At 32.9% G+C, this 26,133-nt stretch overlaps 1 protein-coding gene, 3 long non-coding RNA genes and 2 pseudogenes across 4 annotated transcripts; 3 read left to right on the forward strand and 3 right to left on the reverse strand.

Moving 5' to 3' along the window:
- Window positions 1-246: 246 nt before the first annotated feature.
- On the reverse strand, window positions 247-1,792 carry LOC143555437 (alkane hydroxylase MAH1 pseudogene; annotated as a pseudogene).
- Window positions 1,793-7,246: 5,454 nt separating this feature from the next.
- On the forward strand, window positions 7,247-9,298 carry LOC143555427 (uncharacterized). Its single transcript, XR_013139197.1, has 3 exons — window positions 7,247-7,716; window positions 8,475-8,641; window positions 8,724-9,298. It is a non-coding gene; the product is annotated as an uncharacterized LOC143555427 (long non-coding RNA).
- Window positions 9,299-17,028: 7,730 nt separating this feature from the next.
- LOC143555429 (uncharacterized) lies at window positions 17,029-17,689 on the forward strand. Its single transcript, XR_013139198.1, has 3 exons — window positions 17,029-17,273; window positions 17,346-17,433; window positions 17,511-17,689. It is a non-coding gene; the product is annotated as an uncharacterized LOC143555429 (long non-coding RNA).
- A 461-nt stretch (window positions 17,690-18,150) lies between these two features.
- LOC143555428 (uncharacterized) lies at window positions 18,151-19,441 on the forward strand. The gene is made up of 3 exons (XM_077044980.1): window positions 18,151-18,502; window positions 18,895-19,056; window positions 19,153-19,441. The coding sequence occupies exons 1-3, from the start codon at window positions 18,220-18,222 to the stop codon at window positions 19,254-19,256; spliced, it is 549 nt and encodes a 182-aa protein (XP_076901095.1). The 5' UTR covers window positions 18,151-18,219; the 3' UTR covers window positions 19,257-19,441.
- A 273-nt stretch (window positions 19,442-19,714) lies between these two features.
- Window positions 19,715-21,449, reverse strand: LOC143555438 (alkane hydroxylase MAH1 pseudogene; annotated as a pseudogene).
- A 2,957-nt stretch (window positions 21,450-24,406) lies between these two features.
- On the reverse strand, window positions 24,407-24,925 carry LOC143555430 (uncharacterized). Its single transcript, XR_013139199.1, has 3 exons — window positions 24,769-24,925; window positions 24,570-24,686; window positions 24,407-24,492 (listed from the first exon to the last, which is right to left on the reverse strand). It is a non-coding gene; the product is annotated as an uncharacterized LOC143555430 (long non-coding RNA).
- Between the last annotated feature and the right edge of the window lie 1,208 nt (window positions 24,926-26,133).

A 26,133-nucleotide genomic window follows, 5' to 3' on the forward strand; every position in this document is an offset into this window, starting at 1 on the left:
TATGTGTTTAGTTGGGACCGTCACTAGCTAAATGTTAAGTTGGGACTGTTATTTGTTAATAAGACATAGTTGATATTATTTAAAACAAATTTTCCTATAAATAAAAAGTTGACGATAGCAAGTACGTAGTACACAATATAATTATTCTAACCTAGTACACTTTGAGTTTATAAAATACAAAGTTCTGGTAGCAACTAGTTCACATCAACGTTATTCTAAGTTGATATTTAACTTATATTAGTTTATTCATCTTCTTTTGTTCAATCGGACCTTCAGACCATGCTTCATCATAAGTGTCGTAGAATCTACAGGAAGCACATGGTGACCTTCCACCAGTTGAGTGTGGTAATGGTAAATTATCTTGCTTGCCACTATCTTCAGTTCACACAATGCCATATTCTTACCTAACAAGATCTTGGTCCAGAACTAAATGCAGAGAACTTGTATGATGGCTCGTGTTTGATTCCCCCGTTGTTAGAAATCCACCTTTCAGGCTTAAAGTCCATGCAATCCTCCCCCCATATTGATTTCATCCTTCCCATAGAATATAAACATAGAATAATGTTGGTATTTTGATCAACTTTTATGCCACTTGGGAGGATTTCTGGTACTAGCGGAGATTTGTTGTTCAAGGGGACCGAAGGATATAACCTTAATGATTCACATAAAGCTCCGTGCAGATAAACCATCTTCTCCAGCTCTTTCATATTCCATCTTTGACGTGCATTAACCTCCAAATGTGTGTGAATCTCTTCTAGAATCTTGTCTTGGACGGTTGGGTTTTTAGCAAGTAGATAAAAGAACCAAGATAGAGCAGCGCCGATAGTATCTTTTCCAGCAGACATCAAATTTAATATGGTGTCTCTTAAAAATTTTGTAGGAATCATAGAATTGCCGGTCTGATCTTCAAGCTCTCTCATGATCGCTGTTAAAAATATGAACTTTTTCGTGTCATGATTCATGTTATATTGTACTCCTTTTCTGTTTTAGCCAAGTGTTTGTATATGAATTCATCAAGAACTCTCCATGCATCGCTCAATTTCTTCTCCTTCCCCACTCTAAGAGTTTGTTGCAATTTCCAAAGCCATGGTGGCGTAATATGTCTAAGCACAAGAGCTTCTTCAGCATCTTTGAAGGCTTTCAAACACGGGTTGTATGGAAAATCAAGAGATAAGCTTTCCGGATCATTTTCGAAGAGTAGTTTGCATACGTTATCAAAAGTAAATCTTTGAAATATATCCTGCAAATAGATCTCAGTGCCATGTTCACAAACAGATTCAAGTATAGGCAGAAGCCCATTTTCCACTTTGTCCCATACTGTTGTTTCCATCATGCTCTGAAATCCTTCATGCTTTAGTATAGAAAAAATAACTTTACGACTGATCTCCCATATCTTACCATCAGAACCGAGTATTCCATCTCCAAGGATCTCAAAGATCTTACGAAATTTGTCACCTTTTGGATAGTTTCTAAAGTGTTTGCTTAGAATATGATGGACGTCAAAAGGATTAGTGGTAAGTATTAAGTCCATGTTGCCTAACCAAGGTCCTTTCAACATGAATGTACCATGACTTTGTATCAGAAGTTCTGTGATGTAATCATTGATTCGATGAGTGTTTACAAGAACCCCCGGCATCATACCAAGAATTGGCCAATTTGTGGGGACAACAGCTCTCTGTTTTTTATGTGTGTATATGATCATTGCAATCAGAACAAGAACGAAATATATAAAGAAAATGAAAAAGTCTACAAGAAAAGCCATGGATAAGAGTTTATGTATAAAATGGATGAGATTGTGATGCTTTTTTATATAGTCCTTAAAGTGAGCCACACTGTTTTCTACAACAATGCTAGCTACAAATGTCATTAAGTGGTTTGCAATTTTGCATATTCCTTTAATAGATGTGGCCAACTACAAGCTGCCTACGAGCATTCACTATGCCTAAAACAATCCCCTTAAAATTTGGCAAAGCTATTGAGGTTTTCTAATTCTCGGGTTGTTATTTCTAATTCTTTTGGTTTTTGGTTTCATATTTTTATTGACTAAACTTTAATTGCATTTATGACTTGGATGTGAGTCAATGTCATATACATAGTGTATTTAATTTTAGTTCATTTTAGAGTACTAAGATGAGGTGAATAAAGGTTTGGAAGTGGTGTCAAACGTTAAGGTGGCCCGGACCACGTACGTTTGTAGATGGAAAGCAAGTGACGGTTTTGTTGATATTTTCTTTCTAAAAAGACTAAGGTGAGAGCTCAATAATCTGAATTATCCTACGGTGGATAGAAATGTATGGTTGAATTTGCTTCAATATAGGTAAACTAATTTATGTGGAAATTGTTACTAGACCACCCAATGTAACAAAATCAGCCCTTCTAATGAGAGGAGTTAACACGGGAGATGCAATTTGTGTGTTATGGCCTATGGGGTTTGTTCCTGGAGTCATTGGAGCATATGATAGTTCATTGTCAACTGGCGAAATGGATTGGGCCATCATCTAGTGAAACTCTCGACTTCGAAAGGTTTTGAATCAATTAATGAGCACAAGAGAAAGTACAGGAGGAGTGTTCAATAGTACAATCAATAGTGTTCGTTATTTGTTGGTTGATTTGTAGAACATGAAATGACAAAATGTTAAGAACGTGTTGATATCGAAAGACATAATTGTTTTCAAAAATAGTGCTTTTAGTAAAGTTGTTTTTAAACTGGTGTTTTTTTAAGCTTTTTCACAAATTGTGTAACGATGGTTTGAAACCACGGTTTGTCTCTTTTTTTCCAAGTGTGTTAGATGGAGTTTCAGAAAACAATAAATTGTTATTAAAATAATACAAACCATGGTTTGAAACCATGGATTGCACCCAAAATAATAACCTAATACCGGTTTTCGTGAAGGAGGTGATTTTGCTAGTCAAGCGGTGATTTGGAACTATGGTTTGATTTTTTTACGTTATTTTTTATTAAGCGTCGAGTAAAATAAGCAATTGTACACGTGAATATTTTTGTTTTTAGTCAACCTGTGGTTCAAGACCATGATTTGATTTTTTTTAAAGTAAATTCAGTAATGCTCACATTTGATTTTTATTTTTTTTTTCTTTTTCTTCATTGAAATAACATTACAATTTGTATAATACATCCATGAATGACCTTCAATTTTTCAATTGAAAGATTCTTTTGGAATCTAATATATTATTCTTACATGCAATATATATATATATGAAGAGGATTATGAGAGAACTTTATTTTATGGAGATAACTAGAAAACTAATAATGAAGTATTTTTAATTTAATATTTTTAAAACTTTTTTTCTTTCATCCTTCTTATATGTTGTTATTCTTCACCACAAAAAAATATAAAAATAAAAAAAATTAACGAGTAATGCATATATGCAATACACCGACTTTTTTTATAATGCATATGTGTAATAGTGTGCATTTTGATATTTAAAATAGTGTTGAATAGCATATATATATAGTTGTTTGTATTGTATATTTGCAATAGTGTTATATTATATACAAAAATTAAAAAAAAATCGATATAGTGCATATGTGCATTAGTGTTGTATTACATATATGCGATAATGTGTTTTGCATACAATTATTAGTGTCGTTTTTGCATATATTCAATAGTGTGTATTTAGATAATGTATTTGTGTTATATTATATGCAATAAAACACTATTTATACAATACACATTAATGCACATACGCATTACATCGACGGTTTTTTTAGGAACAATATCATCTTATTAGAAGGAGGAAAGAAACAAAAATCATAAAATAATTTTTTAAAAATAGTTAAAAATAATTCTTTACTAGTTCTCTCTTTAAGAAGAGTTCTCTCTAGATCCCACCCCTATATATATATATATATATATATATATATATATATATACACACTACAACAAAATGGCTTTATAGGACCTTTTGTATGGGACACTTGTAAAATAGGGTCCTAAAATCTATTTAATAGGACAAATGAACATTTGGGGTCCTTTTACAATGTACGCCATAGAACTGGTGTCCGAAAAAGTTATTTAATAGGATGGATGATTCTTTGGGGTCGTATTATCATATAACTTAATAAGACATTTAAAATCTAAATCCTAATAAAGTAACCTATAAGACATGTAGTTGTTGGTGTCTCATTATGTAGTGTTGTAATAGGTCACTTGATCACTGGAGGTCTTATTATAACATAAGTTAATAGGACATTTGTAGTTAAGTCATAAATGTTCGGTGTTATAGGATCCTTTCTAGTCGATGTCATATAAGAACATAACTTAATAAGACATTTTACACCATGGTCTTATCACTTTAACCTTTATAAGACGCTTAATCATTGTGGTGTTATTATAATACACCTTAATATGACATTTGATATTTGAGTCATAAAACATTTGTTTTATAGGACGCTTATTCGCTAGAGTTTTATTATAACATAACTTGACACGACACTTGACACTTGAGTTTTATAACTTTAACCTTTCACTACAAATAAAATGTCATTTAGTGACACACGTTTTTAATGACAAATTTTGTGCCACTATTTTATATTTTAGGTTTTAATGGATCTTTGGGCATGCTACTTTTGCACAGAAACACTTTTACTTGCTATAAAATCGAGACATTAAATTTGATCAAAGGTAGTTGAAAAAAAGACGTTTCAATCCTTTTATTTTTATATTATATGTCAATTTATTACCTAAGACGCTACTTTGAATGAAGTTAAAAAAGTTTTGCAACCTGCCATGGATCGAACACGGGCTGCATCTTTAAAAAAAAAATTTGACATGGCTCAAACATTATATAATATACTTATCGTTTCAGAAGAAATTCGAACTAACCACCAAGGCACAACCACATTTTATTAACCAATTCACTTATCTAGTTGTTTAATATAGAAAACAAAAATTTCACTATATGCATATTAATTATAGCTACGAAAATTGATAGCTAGATTAGTTGCTATTATCCAGCTTAAGTTATTTAATAAGTCAAAACAAAACCATCGATCAATTCATCTAAGTTAGAATATTCTTCGACTTCATGTATATGACTTTATAATCATGTCATTTTCATGTTTTGGTATTACTTGATCATGTATATTTTTTATAATAACGATGGCTTATAACATGAACTTCGTTAACTAGTTTATGTAAATTGTGATAATCAGTTATAGAATAATATAAATATATTGTCAAAAAATGTTTTCAAAAAGAAAAATATCGTTACCTCATTTTACGTTTTAATGACGGTGTATGTTTTATCCTTATAAATTATAATAATCTTTTAGGTATGATTATGATTTATGAGAATTAACCCGAACCCCAAGGAATCCTACTCGTTCTAGCTCGATACCATAATCCAAAACCCGATATACTCATATAATATTGGGACGATTTACGTGTAGCTTTTCACCAATATTTGTACAACACAGTTGAAAGTGTAGTTACTACGATAAAACATAAATTATAATGGCCCAATATTGCATATTAAGACATTAAGACCTAATTACTTTCATTAATCTAATATAATTATACTATAAATGAAGATAATGAGGATGATGTGACAGTCTTACATTCGTATTTAGTCTAATCTATCATCTCATTTATCCTTCATATCCATGAGTTTTGAGGCAAATCAAATTTGGTAAAATAGGTTATAATTTCCTTTATAATTCTCTACTTTCTCATTTTATTTATCCTACCGATTCATGGGTCATGGGTCTAAACAATTTTGACAAATGGGTTACAGGTTCGGCTCTGAGAAAGAAAAAAAGTTTGGGGCCGAAGGTGAAATTTTTTAGGGGCCTTAAATAAAATAAGTATTTTATTGGGTTTAAACAATTTTATTTTTATATGGGTTTTCCTGGTTATAATTTAGGTTGTGTAAAAAACGTTTGTATAAAAGTAGTATTAAACATATCTCAAATGAGACTCGAACCAATAACCTTTTGGTTGAAAGTAATACCCTTGTGCCACTAGACCAACCTAGTGGTTATATAGTTCAGTTTAACCATTAAATATACATATTGTAATTAATAAAAATACATATAATTAAAAAAATCGGCAAATGTTGTAATTTCCCTTCTAATTCTCTAATCTCCCATATCATTTATCATAGCTATCAATGGGTAATAGGTCAAAACAACTTTGGTAAATGTTGTATATAAAAGGATTTTATTGAATTTGTAAATATGATATTTCAGACTTCTTCTTTTTGTACTGTATTATTTTATTTATTTTTTACCTTTAATTTTGTTCATTTCATTTAAATAACATACCTTATTTATTTTTATTATTTTGACAAATCTCGTGTAATACACGAGTTCAAAATCTAGTAGTTAATATTAGAAATAGGTTACGTTTACGTTAATGATATTTTAAACAACATTTGAATCTACCCCTATACCTAAGTGAGCATTTCTGACACGGGATGTTAACTATCCATATTGATTCCGACACTCCAGGTTTGACTCAGTGACTCACCCATAAACACATTCAAGGAGAAAACCCATCACTGTGTAAAAACTCTCATTAAGTCAGGTTTAAAATCTAATACTATAGATCTCAAGCCTTAATCATCACCCCAAGCTATGAGTTAGGAAGTGTAAGTACAATTGGATTAGGACTGTCAATTTTAACCGACACTGAAACCCGACCCAAGAAAACCCATACCCGAATCCGAACTAACCCGACCTGAAAAACCCTAACTAAGACTAATCTGGGCCGAAGTAGTTCAGGTTGGTTATTGGGTGTGAATTCTGGGTTTTGGGTCAACTAGAAAATTCTATAAACTTTTAGTTCTAAAACCAAATAATTTTATGTATAATAGGTTAACCGTTAGACGAGCCGGATCGATTGTTCTCATTCCATCCATTATTGATAGACTTTTTTTTTGTTTAATAATGTTTACGATTTATGACTAGAAGCAATAATAACTGAACACTCTAATCACGATAGATTGAATGCCATTATGTTTTTTTATGAGTAAGTTTGTTACATTTTTTTTTTATTTTTTGGATTGTTTAATCAGGTTATGTTAGTTTGTTATTTGTTTATTTACGTTACGAGTGAAAAATAATATGTTGTTAAATTTTATCATTGTAGTTTTAACTTGTTTTAGGATATCCAAAACCCGATTAACTCAATCCAAACAAACCAGAACACGAAAAATCTATGAGAGATTTGGGCTGAGTTTCGGTTAAATCTTTAAAAGCTGAAAACCATGGCTCTAAACCCGGCAAACAAACCCGATCTCCTAAAAACACCCATTGAATAGTTTAAATTATAAAATAACCACAATGGGCGGTTCTAAATTAAAATACAAAGGGATTAGCGGGCACTAGCTTAAAATTTTTTGTTTTCCCTCTTTAAGTCTTAATCACTCTAAAAATTTGCAGTAAGTGGTTCAATCGCCAGAAGGGCTATGATTGGTTTAATCGCAACTTCAACCCACCTTCAATCCTAGGTCAGTATAAGGAAATGATTAGGCTCAACTGATTAATATTGCGTGATTGTATGTTTATGACTTTATGTGCAACGATTGGATGATGTGTTTCTGTTTTTTTAATTGGTTAACTTTAATATTCATTGTTTCGTGCTTTAGTTTAATTCATAGAATCTGATTTATATGAGTTCTAGATAAATGTTTTGGTTACCAACAACATGCCCACCAACTGTTCGATGAATTGCTTACCACTAGGGACTCGTGAAGGTTTGTCCTGATTTAATTGTTTGATGGTAATATGTTATTTCTAATTTGCAAATTGCTTTAGTGAAATCTGTAAATTAAATAACTGATCAAAACCTTTTGGACTCAACAAAAAAACTTAGACTCATAATTTTCCTGCGTGATGAAGTTTTTGGAACTGAAAAAGATAACCGTGCACACTTTCAAGAACTTATTTTATAGCAAGGTATATATTTTTTTTATTTACGAATTTAGTATGTAAAACCAAAAAATAAGAAATTGGATTGATGATCAAAACACCAATTTTTCTTAAAAGAGAGGGATAAAAAAGTTAATATTTTTGTTGCAAATTGCATGGTATAAATGGCTCTTTAATTTGTTTTAATCATTTTTATTTGTTATTATTATTATTAATATTATATTTGTTTGAAATTTATAGAAGAAAAGTTTGAAGTGTAAAATGCAGGACGATTTTGCTGAAGCAATCACTGAAAAGGATATTGTTTCTATGATCAAGGATAAAGCAATTGAGATGCTTGTTAGTAAAAAAATGGTTTTCGTAGGGGAGTTCTTTTTTAAGTGATCCAATAATTAAAAAATGGATTCTTTGATCCAACAGTACAGCTAGTTTAGGTGGGTTGATGATCGATTTATTTATCAAAAAATATTTTTTTTATAAATTAAAATAAAAAAATGCAAACTTTCATCTCATCCTCATTCAGACTCAAATCCCAAAGTATAATATATGTTGATTATATAGTGTAATATCTATGATTTTGTAGACAAACTGATAAAGCGAGTCAAAAATACGTGAGCAGTAACGTGTTACACAGCGGTTTCATTAAAGAATGCAATAAGTCAGAAACTATTATGTTCATTAGGATGTGCATTCAATCATATCAATGAACAAAGAGAGATATTGGATGCTGCACTAAATGAAATGTCAGAGGTAAAAATATACATTCTGTGTCTTTCTCTATGTTCTTGTATGTTTATATGATGATGGTACTGATATGAATGTGGTGATGCAGCATGCAGTGTCATTTTGGTCTTTTTCATGCAGTAGGTAGGTCTTGAGATCCCGAATGGTGAGTCTTCTTTTGTTACAAATATATATTTTGGTTCTTATTGTTTGGATGTAAATTGATTTAAAGTGTAACCAAGTCAAGCGAAACCTGAGCTTGACTATGTTCTATCTTGGCTAGTTTCTAGTTTATATGGGTATTTTTGTATGCTTCATCACTTAGTTTCCTTGTTGGTTATTAATAACGCATTTTTCATGTTCTGTTTAGGTAAGAAAGTGGAGAAAGTATACTAGATGTGTTGCATTTCTGTCAACAAAATTGCCATTTTTGTTGATAATAAAAGTCTTGTTCCCAAAGTAATAGAGAATTAGTGAGTAAAAACCAATTGCCACTTTTTGTCATGATACCGTCTTGTGTTAGGAACTAACCGAATTGTCATTTTGTTACTTATACATGCTTATGGTATTTTGTAGGGAAAAAGAATGGTCGGATTATGAATTGCAATAGTCGCGTATTGAGCTGTGCTTCAATTTGTGGACGCCTAAAGCTGCATTTGCCTCAGTACACTAATTTTGGGTTATGTTTTAACATAGATCAAGTGAGGTAAATGTTCATTGTGGTATATAATTATCATTTCAAAAAAGGTATTGATTGTAGTTATATATTACTATTTTCTCTTAAGTCGTGCCTCTGTGGTATATAATTATCATTTTCCTATAAAATATATGTGAGGTAAATGTTCAAGTACCAATAAAAATAAATGAAAAGTTGGTGAGACCCATATGGGTTATTTTCCACAATTCAAGATTGTATTGGTGCATTCATCGCATGGCATTGTCCATTCATCTTGGTATGTATTTGTTAAACTTGTGATACGAATAATTTTAATAACATGGAACTTAATGCTTATACATGGATGGTTTATTTGTAGGTAGTTCGTGAAGATTGAGGACATACGCATGATGACTCGGGATTTTATGGTGCTGGTTTCTTTTATTGCTTTTAATTTTTTTTGTTGAATGTTACAAGAGCATATGTTGGATAATGCTATAACTTATTTATGTTTTTTTTTTGTTATAATGAAGTTTTATTTCTTTCAATATTTGGATGTCCATAATCGTATAGTAAACTTGTGTGTGTGGACGTTTAAAAGATGGTTGTATAATATGATTTGTTAGGACTTCTAATTTTTGATAGAACGTTAGAACATTGTAAAAGTGTCATAATATGTTTTTTAGGACGTTTAAGTTGTTTATAGATATATTATGCGACCATAAAATTTAGTTTCATAATCTTGTTTGGGATATTAGAACCCTTTTCTTGGTACTATAACGTTTCATCATCAGGGTGCTACAAATTAATTTTTAAGGACGCTTGTATGTGTATCAAAAGTTTACAATTATGTAAGCATATGTCAAAACATAGTAAAAGTGTCTTAATATGTTTTTATTGGGACACTTTTTAGGTTGTTAATGGATATATTATGCGACCATAAAATTGGTTTCATAATCTTATTTGGGATATCAGGACGCTTTTTGAGTTCTGAGACTTATTACAACCCCTTTACATGAAACATTTTTCTCGTTGGTCCTGTTAAATGAAAGGTCCTCTAAAATAGCATTTTAGGACGCTTTTGTGCGTACTAAAAAGCCCTTTTTGTTGTAGTGATATATATATATATATATATCTAACTATCTATATAATTACCTACCATGAAATCCTATGTGTCGCTCTCAGGTTGTTCCCCTCATTCTCTAGAGCCACCAGATTGCTTGATTTCTAAATAGAGGCTTCTCATGTATTTGACCCGAATTCACGGGTATGGGTTTTACCAAACCCGGATAGTCTTTAAATGAGTTATAACATCTCATATATTTATGAAACTCTTTCATAATCAAGCAATAATTTTGGCGGGTCATTGGTCTCACCAAACCCGGATAACTCCTATACGTGTTATAACAACTCATTTATTTGTGAAATAACAATAATTTACACGGGTTATGGGTCTTTCCAAACCCGGATAGTCTTTAATTGGGTTATAAAATCTCATTTATTAGTAAACACTATCATTAAACCCGAAATTTGATTTATCTCCTTTACATGTTCTCTGTTGCTGGTCTATCATCTTAATCGCCGGTTAACTTCCGATATTACCCACCATTGTCAACTACATTAACATCCCCTTTTTCACTAGACAAATATTTGTGTTCATGTTTGCGCATTTAAAAAAATCAACAATGTCGTGTCCGTTAATGTTTGTTCATTAGAAATCTAAAAATCCTACACATCTCAATCGAAAAACTAACGCTAAAAAATATAATAACAAACTAATATATACGTATTAAATTAAAACTAAACTACGTTAAAAAATAAAATAAATCATCATAAAATAGCAAAACGATAAAAACAAAAAATTTGAATAACCCCCCATAACACGGGAGGATTAAACTAGTATATATATATATAAAAAAATATAAATATATAAAGTTAATTTTGGTATTCTCATCAAAGCCTTCATTGAAATTACGTCCTATCATTTTTTTCAAATTAATTTTTTAGGAGCTTTATATATACTTGTGTTGTGAGATTACAAAATGAATTCACGAGTAATTTATGTTCCAAGTAATTTCGATTTTTTTAGGTGAAAATCATCGAGCCTACCATTTGTTCCATAATAACAATTTCAATCAAGAACACCTAACAGTTTGTCGTGGCGATCAAAAATTCTGAGAATTCATTAGACGTAAACCTATACTGGAGAACAACAGGCGCCACATACGTGTTGTTGGTTTTGGCGGTTTTGTTGAATACGGTTACAAAATGGTTGATAATCATCTTGTAACTGTGTTAGTTGAGAGGTGATGTCTGAAAACACACACATTTCACTTAAAGTTTGGGGAGGCCATAATAACCTTAGAAGACGTACAAGTTCTATGGGGTCGGCCAATTGGAGACAGGGTTATTTTCGGTAGGGATACTAGACTAGCATTTCCAGAGCAACAATATTTGTACGTGTAATGAACTAGTAGGCTTGCATGTTAAAGAAAATAATTTTAAAAATAAAAATTATGGTTAACTCGCCTTATAGCTGCACTGGAAAATGATTTTCCTATAACGCATCATAATACGATTGTCTTAGGCAAGCATGCGTGTGTATACTACACTTATTGGGTGGTACTTTGTTTCCCGATTATTCGAGTAGCAACGTATTTTTCTATTATCTAAGTCATTTACGAGATTTAGATGAATGTGGGTGGCTTAGTTGGGCAAGTGCGGTGCTTGCATACCTTTTCAAAAATTAATGCAATGGAACATCTTCTAAAGCCATAGCGATTTATGGCCAGACAATGTTGCAATTATGGACGTGGGAGAGAATATAAATTTTGAAAAATAAAGTCACTTTTTTAAAATTATCTAGCTATACTAAAAAAGAAAATAATTAATGGTGTATCAATCTCGTATTCATTCTTGACCTCCTATTCTTCCAATCTCTATTCTCATTCATCATAGCTATCCATAGATCATGGGTGATAGACTAATAGATCAAAACCATTTTGGTTAATGAATTACAATTTTCCTTCTTATATTCTTTAATACTTCATCTTATTCATCCTAGTTATTTATGGGTCTATGAGTCAAAACAATTTTAACAAATGAGTTATAATTTCCCTCCTAATTCTCATGTCTCTCATCCTTATTCATCCTAGCTATCTATATGTCATGAGTTAAAAAAAATCTAGCAAATTTGTTATAATTTTCATTCTAATATTTTAATCTCTCATCACGTTTATTATAGTTATTCATGGGTCATGAGTCAAAACAATTTTAAGAAATGTTGTATATAAAGAGATTTTCTCAAATTTGTAAATTTGATATTCTTGACTACTTATTGTTCATACTATATATTTGCTCATTTCTTTCGATAACGGACCTTATTTATTTTTATCTTTTGACACATCCACTATAATAAACCAATGTTGTAAAAGTGGGTCTACAAGGCCGAGTACTCTCCGAGTACTCGCTACAAGATATGATGCCGAGGGGAGTTTCTTTAACTCCACCTAGTTACTAAAAATTGGTCAAAGGTGGTCAACATTAGCCTGAATCACATCTAGTCGGTTAACTTGGGTTTATTTTAACTTAAAAAATACAACATAATTCGTATTTCTATAATATTAAAGAACGAATATCATTACTTTTAATTAATGATTAACATTTTTTATAATAATTTAGTGTTTAAAAATGTATTTCTCTTATTTATATTGATATTCATTTATTTTGTTATAAATATTAGTAAACTTATGATATTTGAAATATATATATTACTCAAAATCTAATTTTATTTATATTTATCATGTCCAATTACTCTCCGAGTACTCTCTCCAAAGGGGTCGGCCGCCTAGAGACCGTCTAGCGACTTTTGCAACATTGTAATAAACTGGTTTAAAAGTTAGTATTTTTTTACAGCAGATGCAACTAATATTATTGTATGTATTTATTCAGTCGGCAATGGCTTCTACGTTCATTTAATATATAGATATCAATTATATCCACCACTGTACATGCATTCACGATGGGTAGAATAATCCCTCTAAAATTTGGCAGACCTATTGATTTCAATACGGATGTTATATTCGTACCCCTTTAATAACGGGGTAATTCCTAAAATAGTCCTAACCATAAGAGAGATTCTCTTCATAGTTCAAAACTTTTTAAAATTACTAAAATAGTCTATGGAAACCTATCAACAGCGTAACATAGGTATTCGTGACGTTAGATTTGAGTAGCCAATCACAATCAGACACGTGTAAAAGTAACGTGAAAGTTTCAACGAAATCTGTCTTCGCCGAGAGTTTTCAACCCAAAATCATCTTCTCTGAAATTCATCTCCTCCGTCGCATTTCAGGTGAATTTCGTCTCCTACAAGAAATTTCAAAAAAGTTGCAAAAAAACGATACTTTTTCAATGAATTTAGTTTTATTAGATGATTTTCAAAAACGTTTAAAAAAACGATAATTTCCCAATGAATTTAATCTCCTCAGATGATTTTTTTAAAAGTTTTAAAAATCCGATGTGAGGGTTAAAAAAACGATAATTTCCCAACTATTTTTTTATGCAAAAAAGATAACTCTCATCTAAAAACTATCGAATTTAAATAATTTGTAACAAAATACATCTTTTCTGACAACTCTTCTTTTTATGCAAAAAAATATGAAAAACCTGAAATGCGTCGGAGGATATAAATATTTGAGAAAATGATTTTGGGTTGAAAACTCTCGACGAAGACAGATTTCGTTGAAACTTTCACGTTACCTTACACGTGTCAGATTGTGATTGACTACTCAAATTTCACGTCACGAAACCAATGTCACGCTGTAGATAGGTTTCTATGCACTATTTTAAGAATTTTAAAAAGTTTTGAACTATTAAGAGAATATGTCTCATGGTTAGGACTATTTTGAAAATTAGTCCTTCAATAATTCATCACCTTTGGTTCGTACGGTAGGGACAGATTTATAGAGATTGGATAAAATAATAAAAATATATGATATTTTGATGCTAAAAATATTAGTTAATATGCATTTATACTCTATCAGATACGTAAGGGAGCATTTTCGGAGAGTTTGCGCCCAATGAAACGACTTTGGGCGAAGTAGAAGTGGTAAATATGACCACCGCAACTAAATGTTGCATATTAAAATAATTTTTAAAATTCTATAACTAATCCAATTTTAACTTGAAACTTTATACAACATTTTACAATTTTCTTCACCCAATGCATACTTTATTCATATGTATATGAATCGATCTTACCATTATTCAAAATTTCTTCGTCATGAAATTTAACAACCCAACAGCCTATTCTTTAACCCACAAAATAACTCAAACGAATCATTATATCGATTAGCAATTGGAACCTGTACCAAACCCAACCCACACCCGAATTTATCCCGAAACCCAACTCGTTCATGAATAACAACCCAACCCCACCGTTATAAGGTAACCAAAAAGATTCGACCACCTTTATCAGAGCTCGAACAAACAACAATAAACTATGAACAAACGGACGGGAGGGGAGCTAGGAACTTGCGTTGGAAAGAAGCTTTTATAAAGATGCACATCGAATTCATATTTTCATCGGATTCCAAATTAAACGAAACCTACTCTTTAAATTACGATTCAAACATATTGAAACCAAATAACTCCATGAAATAATAATGTAATTAGTTTTAACAACAATACTTTGGAGATGGTCAGAATACAAAGTAAATCAACACCTCCTAAATAAGATAAAAAGAGTTGTAGTAGAATAAAGTGTGAGGTTCATAAAATTGATCAAATTTACAAGGATCAATTCATAACAACAAAAGTAATATCATGCATCATAATCTTGCTTAAGTTTCCAAGTCTCAATTCTCTACACCAAAGGCATAACAACATCATATGCATTAATTGGTGCCAATTAATCGTAACATGATCCTATTCTTGCCCAACTGTGTGTAAGCATTCCAAAGTTTCTTCCTTGAGCAGGTTTCCGAGAGGCTGGTAACAAAAGAAAAACGTAGTTTCCAGAATAGTGATTGTGTGTGAAGTGTGAACTGTCCCTCCATTACACCGTTGAACTCTCCCATCCTTCTTCATCCACTCTTACTCTCCCCGCTCTCACGCGTGTAACATCTTAAAATCTGGTTATCAGTTTAACTTCATATATACGTATAATCAATGTCTTAGAACTACCATCTGTTACTTCCAAATTAGTTAGTATACACAAATAGTTATCATATTTATAATATTACAATTACAAAGATTTCTTTGCATTTAGGGTTATACCTTCTGCCTTTTGATTTGTATCTCATACCTCTGGCTTGATTATATAATTTATATTATTTCACTTATTAGTGGGTTTTGTTTCTGCACTTAGATCATTCATCTTTATTAATACTCTTACGCGTGTCAACGAAGGTGTTTGTTGTCTTCAGCAATTATTTACACGTCTGAAGGCTAACCTTATAGAGTTATGTTTCCCTTAATACTGGTTCCTTTCAGCTCCAGATTTTCTACATTTCACCTTTGCTCTGTTACTCTTCATCAATCGCAGGTAACCCTTTTTTAGGTTTTTTTTTACTTCATTGGGTTTTAATATTGAGATCATAGACTATGTTCAGGTTTTGTGGTTTTAATTGTTTTTTCATGTGTTCGAATCTGGCCTAACAAATGCAATTTTGACTTTCATGAGTTTAGGTTTTATTAGTTGTAATTGAAATTGAATTTTTTACTAAATTAAGGCTGCAAAGTTGGCGACTAGGGATTGTCTTATGTTAGTCAAGGGTTTTGTGGTTCTAATTGGGTTATTTGTGTTTGAATTTGGCTTCTAATTGGGTTTTTATTTGTCTGATTTTGGTCATAGAAATGGATTTTTTTACTTAAAAAAAGGGTTTAGACTTCTAATTATTAATTGTAATTGAATGACAGTAGTCAAGGTGTTTGCATTTGTTGGTTTGGTAAGTCACAATCTGACTATGAGTGATTGAGATTAACTCAAAGTTTAACTCCAAAAATCAAAATCAAAAACCTTCTTAAACCATACCCTAATTTGATTCTAATCCAAAATAAGATCCCTTAATTTGCATTACAAACAGCTTTTATTTGCTTAATTAACACAACTTAACAGCAACCAAATTAGGCCAACAGTCGATACAAACTTGCTATATATCATATCTTCTTTTTTATCATTGTCTTGCAATCAAAGCAAAGCAAATGCAATTATTGTCCACCATCTCCAACCTTCCTCTATTTCTTTCCCTTATATTATTTCATTTGTGTAATTGAAATATAAATGTAACTATGACGCTGATCTGTCTTTCGATTCATTAGAAGTATGTAATTATGACGCTGATCTGTCTTTCGATTCATTAGAAGTATGTCATTTCATCAGTATTTTGATACGTATGACATGTCCCTCGGTGTTATATAAAAATATTAATTTCAAAGAAATATGTGTATGTGTAGCTATGTACTACCATAGTACATAAACTGTTACAATTCTTACTATTGTGTTATATGAAAACTAGGATGACATCAAGAGGTGCTTCCCTCATCAGAAACGAAGACGGAGGGGAACCTATAGACATTCTTCTGATAAGAGAGTGGCAGTCCTTTGTGTTTAAAGATGAGTGTTGCTTCTTATTCGTAGATAAAGAGGTACATTTTCTTACTTTACAGGTGGTTTCGATACAGTTTATTACTATCATAGTAGCTGCAATTTTTACGATTAACATAAAATGTAGGGGCATGCAATTGAGGTGTGTGGCAACACTCGAGACCAAATGCAGTTTGAAAAAAAAATGGAACTTCAAGGTTGCTATCGAGTTTCTAACTACCTGTCACAAAAGGCAAGAAAGAGCCACAAGGTTGTTCCTCAAGACGCCACTGTAAAACTTGTCCGAGGAACCTCCTTCACTCCAAGCGAACTGTCGGGCTTTCCATTACACTACTTCAACTTCGCACCGTTTCACATTATAAGAAGCCGCCTGAATGTGAACTTACAATTAACAGGTCTAAAGAAACATAAGTCATTCATATCAACTTACACATTATATATGCTACTAACAAATGTCTACTTTACAGACTACATTGGGCGTTTTGACTCGATAACCGTGGACAGAATAACCTCATCAGGGCGAAAACTCTTCAAATTTATTTTGGAAGACGCATAGTAAGAAGCTAACACATATTATTGATTGTTCACAGCTGCCGCTATTAAACTAACCATTTTAAAATATAACGATACAGTTTGAATGAAAAGTTCATTGAAGTGGCTCTTTGGGGAGATATAGTTGATATGGTTGACAAAGAAGGACTCACCAACACACCTTTTCCGTGCATAGTAGCTGTAACTTCAATGAAAGTAACAGAACACCAACAATTACAGCTTGAGTCAAGTGCTCCTACACACATCTACGTCAACCTACAGGTCCAGAAACCGATGATTTAGTAGAACGGTAAAAATCAAATATACTCATAAACATAATATAAAATTTCACGTATCATAGTACACTTACAAAAAATATTGTCTGCAGGTTCACAATTAAGTACACCAACATACCACAAAACCAAAGAGGTCGTTTCACAATCGCACAGTTATTGCAGATCGATCCGGCACAAAACTTTGTAAGTCATTAACATTTGTAAATTACAATACATTCAGTTTGTGGCGTCAAAACTAATTGTTAACAACAATAGGAACGAAGATTTTCTTGCATTGCTAGGATCACAAACCTCATCCATGGGAAAAAATGGTTTTACCGAGGGTGTGTCCAATGTAATAAAAACCTACACAAACGTGGTGTCGGATGGATGTGTGGTAACCATCCAAACGAACAACAAAAACGATACATGTAAGAACATCAACTACAACAACCTCCTTAATGGCAAAGAAAATGACAAAATATTTTTGTAATTTAGGTACTGTTTGAATGTAACTATCAAGGATGAAACAGAGATGGCAACGGTTACACTTTTTGATGAAGCTGTATTCTCGTTGGTGCGCACAGACGCAATGAAAATGGTGATCGAAAAAGCATTTGAAGACCCGGAAACAATACCCGACCCACTGCAAGTAAAAATAGGCCAAACAAAAATGTTTCAACTCCAGTTCAACAACCGCATTGACCAAGGGTCCACAAGATTTACGTGCAACAAAGTACTTGAAAATCCGAATGTACTCCAGCAAGTACCACATCAGAAACCACCAAGTACCGAGCTCCAACAGTCACTTTTACAAGGTAACCTTTCTATTTAGGAGTTAACAATGTTAAATTCTGTGTGATTTTGTCCTCTTAGTACATTATAATGATCTTATTCTGTTCTTCTTTATTATTATTATTATTATTATTATTATTATTATTATTATTATTATTATAATAAGATAAATCTCTTAATGTCGGTGCCACATACAATTTGATTAAGTCGAATTCGAAACGACTCACCGTTATTCATGTGTTTGGAGTTTTAGATGTATTTGTGCACTAAAGGTTTTAAATTTTGGTTTAATAAAATAGTTACAACTTAAAAATCAGAACTTTGCCTCTAAACCATTTAACTGCATATATTCTATTTACTACTAAATGAGTATATTGTAGAAGGAATTCTTTAATTTTAAACTTATCATCTGCAGAAAATACTAGCAAGGACAAAACCATAATAGCTGACCAAACACACACAGTAGCCCCACCATATCCAAAGAGCACTTCACCAGCAACAAACATATCAACCCCGCCACCAACCACACCAGCACCAATAGCAACGCCTAAACGTCATGCAACCGTCGACACCTCAGGTAAATACTTTAAAAAAAACTATGTCTGTTCTTTTTTAATAAACAAAACACAAATAATAATTCGTTCATTACTTGCTTTGCAAACAATGTTTTCAGAAGTTGTTGGCCCAATCCCCGCAAAACGACAACTGCATTTTGGCAACCAATGCAAACAGGTAGAATCACCCAAGAAGGACAACCACCCCCGAAACTCAGCTTAGAAGATGTAGGTGAAGAATATTTTGAAAGCGGATAGGCATGAAGCTACACAGCCATTTTGGACAACTGAACAGCCTTGCAAAAATCACCTCATACATGTGGCAAACTCTTACTATGTAGATGCAAAACACATGTAGTACATAAATAATTGGTGTAACTAAACTACCCGCATAAACCTTTATTGGCTTATATCAACTCTACTACTAGCTTACAAACACACAAGCACACAAACAACAACCCCGCGCAAAGCGCGGGTTAAAAACCTAGTTCTTTAACAATTACAACAGCGCCTTATTTTCCCACTTAAAAACCTAGGGTACATTGCTGCTATAAATATAGTGTTCACAACTGCTAGTAGTACACAATAAAATTATTCAAACCCTAGCTAGTATACATTGAGTTTATTAAATATTAAGTTTCAAAGCACTTAGTACACAAGAACACGATTCCAAGTAGATATTTAACTTAATATAGTTCGTACGCTTCTTTTATTTAATCGGACCTTGAGACCATGCTTCATTAAAAGTACCATAGAATTTGCTGGAAGCACATGATGACCTTCCACAAGTTGAGTGTGGTAATGGTAAATTATCTTGGTTGCCACTATCTTCAGTTCACACAATGCCATATTCTTACCTAAACAAGCTCTTGGTCCAGAATTAAATGCTGAGAACTTGTATGATGGCTCATGTTTGATTCCTCCATTGTTAGAAATCCACCTTTCAGGCTTAAAGTCCATGCAATCCTCCCCCCATATTGATTTCATCCTTCCCATAGAATAGAAACAAAGAATAATGTTGTTTTGATCAACTTTTTTGCCACTTGGAAGGACTTCTGGTTGTATCGGAGATCTGTTGTTTAAGGGGATCGAAGGATATAACCGTAAGGATTCACATAAAGCTCCATGCAGGTAAACCATTTTATCTAACTCTTTCATGTTCCATCTTTTACATGCATTAACCTTCAAATGTGTATGAATCTCTTCGAGAATCTTATCTTGGACGATTGGATTTCTCGCAATAAGATAAAAGAACCAAGATAGAGCGCCAGCAATGCTATATTTTCCTGCAGACATCAGATTCAGAAAGGCGTCCCTTAGAAATTTTGTAGGATCCAAAGATGAGCCAGTCTGATATGTAAGCTGACTCGTGATCCTTGTAAAAAATACAAACTTTTCTGCGTCATGTTTCATATTATCGTACTCCTTTTGTTTATTAGCCAAGTAGTTGTATATGAATTCATCAAGATTTCTCCATGCATCACTCAACTTCTTCTCTTTTCCCACTCGAAGAGCTTGTTGCAATTTCCAAAGCCATGGGGGCGTAACATGTCTAAGCAAAAGAGCTTCTTCAGCATCTGTTAAGGCTTTCAAACACATGTTATATGGAAAATCAAGAGATAAGCTCTTGGGGTCGTCATCAAGGAGTAGTTTGCATACGTTGTCAAATGCAAACCTTTGAAATATATCTTGCAAATCGATCTCAGTGCCACGTTCACAAATAGATTGAAGCATAGGTAGAAGCCCATTGTCTACTTTGTCCCAGATAATTTTCTCCATCATACTTTGAAATTCGGCATGCTTAAATATGGAAAAAGTAACGTTGCGGTTGATCTCCCATAACTTACCATCAGAATTGATTATTCCATCTCCTAGGATATCAAAGATTTTTTGAAATTTGTCACCTCTCGGATAATTGTTGAAGTGTTTTCTAAGAATGTGATGGATGTCTAAAGGATCTGTGGTAAGCAATAAGTCCATGTTGCCAAACCAAGGGCCTTTCCACATGAATGTACCACGACTTTCTATCAGAATTTCTGTGACGTAATCATTGATTCGGTGAACGTTTACAAGTAGTCCTGGTATCATACCAAGAATTGGCCAATTTGTGGGGATAACAGTTCTATGTTTCTTATGGGAATAAATTATCATTGAAATCAAAACAGAAATTACAAATAAAAAGATAATGGCAATGTATACAAGAAAAGCCATGGGTATGAGTTTATGTTTACAATGGATGAGATCATAAAATGCACTTCTTCCATCCTTTAAGTAAGCCAAAAATTTCCTACAACATTTTCTTGCACATTCATTTATTAGATGCGGACTAGCCGCATGCTACATACCAGCATTGTACTATGCCTAAAAGAACCCTCCTAAATTTTGGCACACCTATTGATTTTTCTGAATTCCTCAAACCCTGCAAGTTCATACGACTTAGTGGGGTCGGATTGGTATTTTTTTATATATTTTGTTGGTTTAATATTTATGTTAACTAATTTTGTTACATTTATGACTGGTATCATGTGCATCAATGACATATACATCACAATATGTTTAATCTTAAATAACTTTAATATACTTTCTAAGACCGTCCGTAGTGGCACGTTGCCACGAGCGTTTTATGGTATAACGCTCGGGCGTTTTGGCTAATTTGTTTTTTGAACGTTTTATGTAAAACGCGGATACGGGCACAAATATCAAAAAAAGAGCCGTTGGATTGGAACGTTGGAATGGAATTAAAAAAAATTATTTTTTTATATATTAAACCAACTAATTCCCAATCAAAACTCATCAAATTTATAAAAATTCTCTTTCAACTCCATAATTCCTTACACAAAATTCACTATATATGGATCCTCCATCTATATATAAACAGTTTCTCGGGCCCGACCAACAAGCCGAGGACGTGGCGGAGGAACAGGCGGTTACGAGTGCGATTATGCTCGCGACAAAGTATATGAGTTTCGTTACGAGTGCGATTAACTCTCCACCACCCCCCGTTTCAAAAAGAGCATATATCGAACGAGATCGTACCGAAGCCAACAACCGGTTTATGGTGGATTACTTCTGCGACTCGCCGAGATACAAGAACCCGAAGACCTTTAAGCGTCGTTTTCGGATGTCTAAAAATTTATTTATGCGCATCACCAATGATTTGGAGCGTGAGTTTGATTACTTTCAGCAAAAGCCTGACGGTCGAGGGACGCTAGGATTCACGGCTATTCAGAAGGTTACGTTAGCCGTACGCTTGCTCGCCTACAGAAACACGACCGACATCAACGACGAGTATTTAAAGATGGCCGATAAAATAACTCGGGACACCTTGGAATATTTTTGTTACTGTACATTTCATTTTTTTAAAATAATTATATCACTTATTTACTTTAATTAACTATTTTTTAAATTGTATCAAATATAGGAATATTAAAACTATATGCACCATATTATCTAAAAGAGCCCAACTGGAACGATCTACAACGTCTTTACGAGGCACATACAAGGGTGCATGGTTTCCCCGGCATGATAGGGAGTGTAGATTGCATGCATTGGGAATGGGCTAATTGTCCAACTGCATGGCGAGGTCAATTCACACGACGTGACTAAAAGGGACCAACGGTCAGCCTTCAAGCTTTCTTCATACGACCTTTGGATTTGGTCGGAATTCTTTGGTGTTCCCGGTTCCAACAATGACATAACCGTCTTAGAGCAGTCTCATGTGATGGAGAGTTACATATATATCTCGAACCTTTCCCGTCGTTTCGTTTTGGGCTAACGATAACTTCTACCATCATGGGTACTATCTGGGTGATGGAATATATCCAGAGTATGTGATAATCGTTAAAACATTCAGAGACCCAATGGATGAAAAAAGACAGTATTTTAAGAAAGTGCAAGAGTATGCGAGAAAGGATATCGAGAGGTGTTTTGGTGTTCTTCAACAACGATGGCATTTTGTTAATAATCCTTGTCGTCTATGGACTTTAGAAAGAATGAAATGTGCTATTATGTATGCGTGTATCATAATGCATAACATGATCATCGAGGACGAGGGAAGAGCAATATGTCCAACTTTCATACCGGACCCGGATCCACCACGGACTCCGGCAAGTATGGAGCAAAGACTCGAAAACTCGGATTCCATGCGGTCAAGAGAGATACATAACGCACTAAAGGAGGATTTGGTCCAACATCTTTGGATGTATCGGCCTTTGCCTGGTGAAAACGATAATCAAAACGAGGGCAACAATGAAGACGCTGATGAAGACAACGACGACGATGGCGAAGACGATGAATACGAAGAGGACGACGAAGACGACAAGGGCGAAGACGACGACGACAACAACGATGACGAATAGTTTTTTTTTTTTTATTTTCATGTAATATTTATTTAATAAAATATTATTGTTATTTTGTTATTCTTTAAAAATTAAAAAAACAAAACAAAAAAGAGTTATGACTACAACCTGTTTTTATAAAATGCCATAACTCTGACTGGGCGTCACATGACGCATAATACCTAAGGATGAAGAGTTATGACTACACATGATCTGAGAATAAAGAATATGGCGGTACAACGCCATAGAACACATCTTATTCAAGTAAGGTGGTAATACCTTTAATAATATACTAATTGGGTACGTTAAATGACAAAAATATATAATATTTTAACTTTTAAGTGAAGTTTCATACACAAAATTCTTATTTTAATTTCTCTTATACAATACTTTAGTTTTTATAGAATATTTTACTGACAAAGTACTTCTTTGAATAATAGGTTTGAACAAAATATTATATAACACGTAACTACATAATGTAGTCTAGGCAAATTAAACTAATGTTGTGTAGACATCAGTTTTAAAAAGTACAAGAACAAAATATTATCAAGAACAAACTTAAATTTAGAAAAGTCATGAAGTGTATACACTCTAACTAGTAAGAGTGCCCGCGCGTTGCGGCAGGAACACAATTGTGATTTAGTTAGTAGTGGCTCGTTATGTTACCGATATATGCGATAGTAAAATTTGGATTTCGTATAGTTTATGATACCAAGAATTGAAATTTTAGACTGCAATATTAGCTAAAAAGAGAATAATTTAATTCATCTTCTTAACGAACACACACGAACAAGAAACTCTTGTTCATTTAGTTTTTCCTCTTCGATTGTTTGTTGTCGTTTGAGTTACATGAGCGAACATGAACATGCTCCGTTCGTGTTTGTCCGGTTCTTTGGGAAGACTATTTTTTCATGATGTGGTGCTTGTAAGACTATTAAACTTAGATTTGCAGCACGAAATTTTGGCATGTTTTGAGAGCATACCGAAAATACCCTATGATGCACGAAACTTGAGTTTTGGCGGTTCCAGTACTCAGCCCTCGAGTTGGATAAACGAATTGCTGATTGTGATGCCGGTTGAGTTGATCAAAGAATCGGCAGCAGAGTTGGTTCTCTTCATCTCCTAAAACAACAAAATATGCGGCTTACATTATGCGAACTGTAAACATATTATTAATTAAACAAGTTTAGCTAGCTTACATGCATCAACGAGTTCATCCTGTTTTCCAGCTTCTGTCTTGATTGCTCAACAAGTTTCGCTCTTTGCAGATTTGATAACGACTTTGTGTAGCGCTGAAGAGAGATCAGTTCACAGAGCTACATATAACCAATGCAGAAACATCAACAATTAAACTTAAAAATAAAGTTAATATTAACACATATTGCTAATACTTGTTACCTCGAGGGGAATGAAAATGGGGCGTTTTGGTTTCCCAACATCTAGACAGGGATAATTGTGAGATACTGTCAGCTGATAAATACGGTACTTGGCATAGTAGTCAGAGATCGTAATCTCTATGGGTTCACCAGGACTATCAGCATTCCTTTGCTTCATGAAAACCTACAAAAACAATTATTTTGTTACATGACATTAATTTGTTCATGCATAATAATAATAATAATAACAACAACAATAATAATACTTAAGTCTGTTGTCTACAACGCTTCTCACTCAACCCGATAATTTTATACTCGATGATAGAGGTAAACGTCTTGACACGAAGATTCCTTAACATCCTTCTCGCCTGTTATTTTTATAAACATATGAGCAAATGTTCAATCTAATAAATATTATACAAAAAAAAAAGAAAAATATATCAAACCGAACAGAACAGTCACTATTATAAACTCACGACCTGAGCTTGTTACCTTTTCAACTAAAGATATGTAAACCAACAATTATGACTAAGAAAAATTAAAGTACACAAGATGTTGCAGTAATAAGGAAAATCTTGCCTTGGTCAGAAGTAAGCCATTTATGTCCAAAGTAAGCCCGTTTAAACAGTTCAAAATATTCATATATCATCTTGGCTAAATCTTGCCTAGCTAGTTCCTTTTCCTCCCTCTTTATAATATGAAAAATTTTGGTACCATTTCCAGCCAAAGTTTGCACACTCTCGTTTACAAAATTAATCACCTACACAACCAAAATTATGTGGTGTTGAGCAGCAATAAAGATTTCATCTTTACATTAGACTATACAATAGCACCACACATGAATAAATCCCAACACACACACAAAATGCAAATCTTTTTTCACTGAAACGGTTTCCATTTTATTAATTAATCAGTAGAAAGTAAAAGCCAAAAATTTTAATATATATAAGTTATAGCCCAAGAGGATAACCTAAATATTAATGTATTAAATTATAAAATTTGCAGTTTATTAACTATGCATTATGTGTATGTTAAAAATATTAAGATGTCAATTATTTAATTTTTATTTGAAAGTTTCATTTTTATAGTATAGAATTTCATTTTACCATTTACCTGTTTGAACATCTTCATCGTCATTTAAAAAAACATATATACACTTGTCCTATTTTATAATAGGACTAAAGGGCATATTAGTCGTTAACAAAGAATGAGACATACGTTCACCAGTAGGCGGATACATGCCATGTTTCTCCTTGGCGCGATCCGATATCCGAAAAAAAAAATTTCTTCCCATTTATCTCCCCACTTAGTCCCGAATTCAATTTCAGCCCATTTGTCAGTTCTGCAAAGAAAGAAATAAAAATTAAAATAAAACACAAACATTAAA

This window comes from Bidens hawaiensis, unplaced genomic scaffold, assembly GCF_021521415.1.
Source record: "Bidens hawaiensis isolate Kalapana, Puna unplaced genomic scaffold, B.hawaiensis_p1.1 tig00018131_1, whole genome shotgun sequence".
Lineage (NCBI taxonomy): Eukaryota > Viridiplantae > Streptophyta > Magnoliopsida > Asterales > Asteraceae > Bidens > Bidens hawaiensis.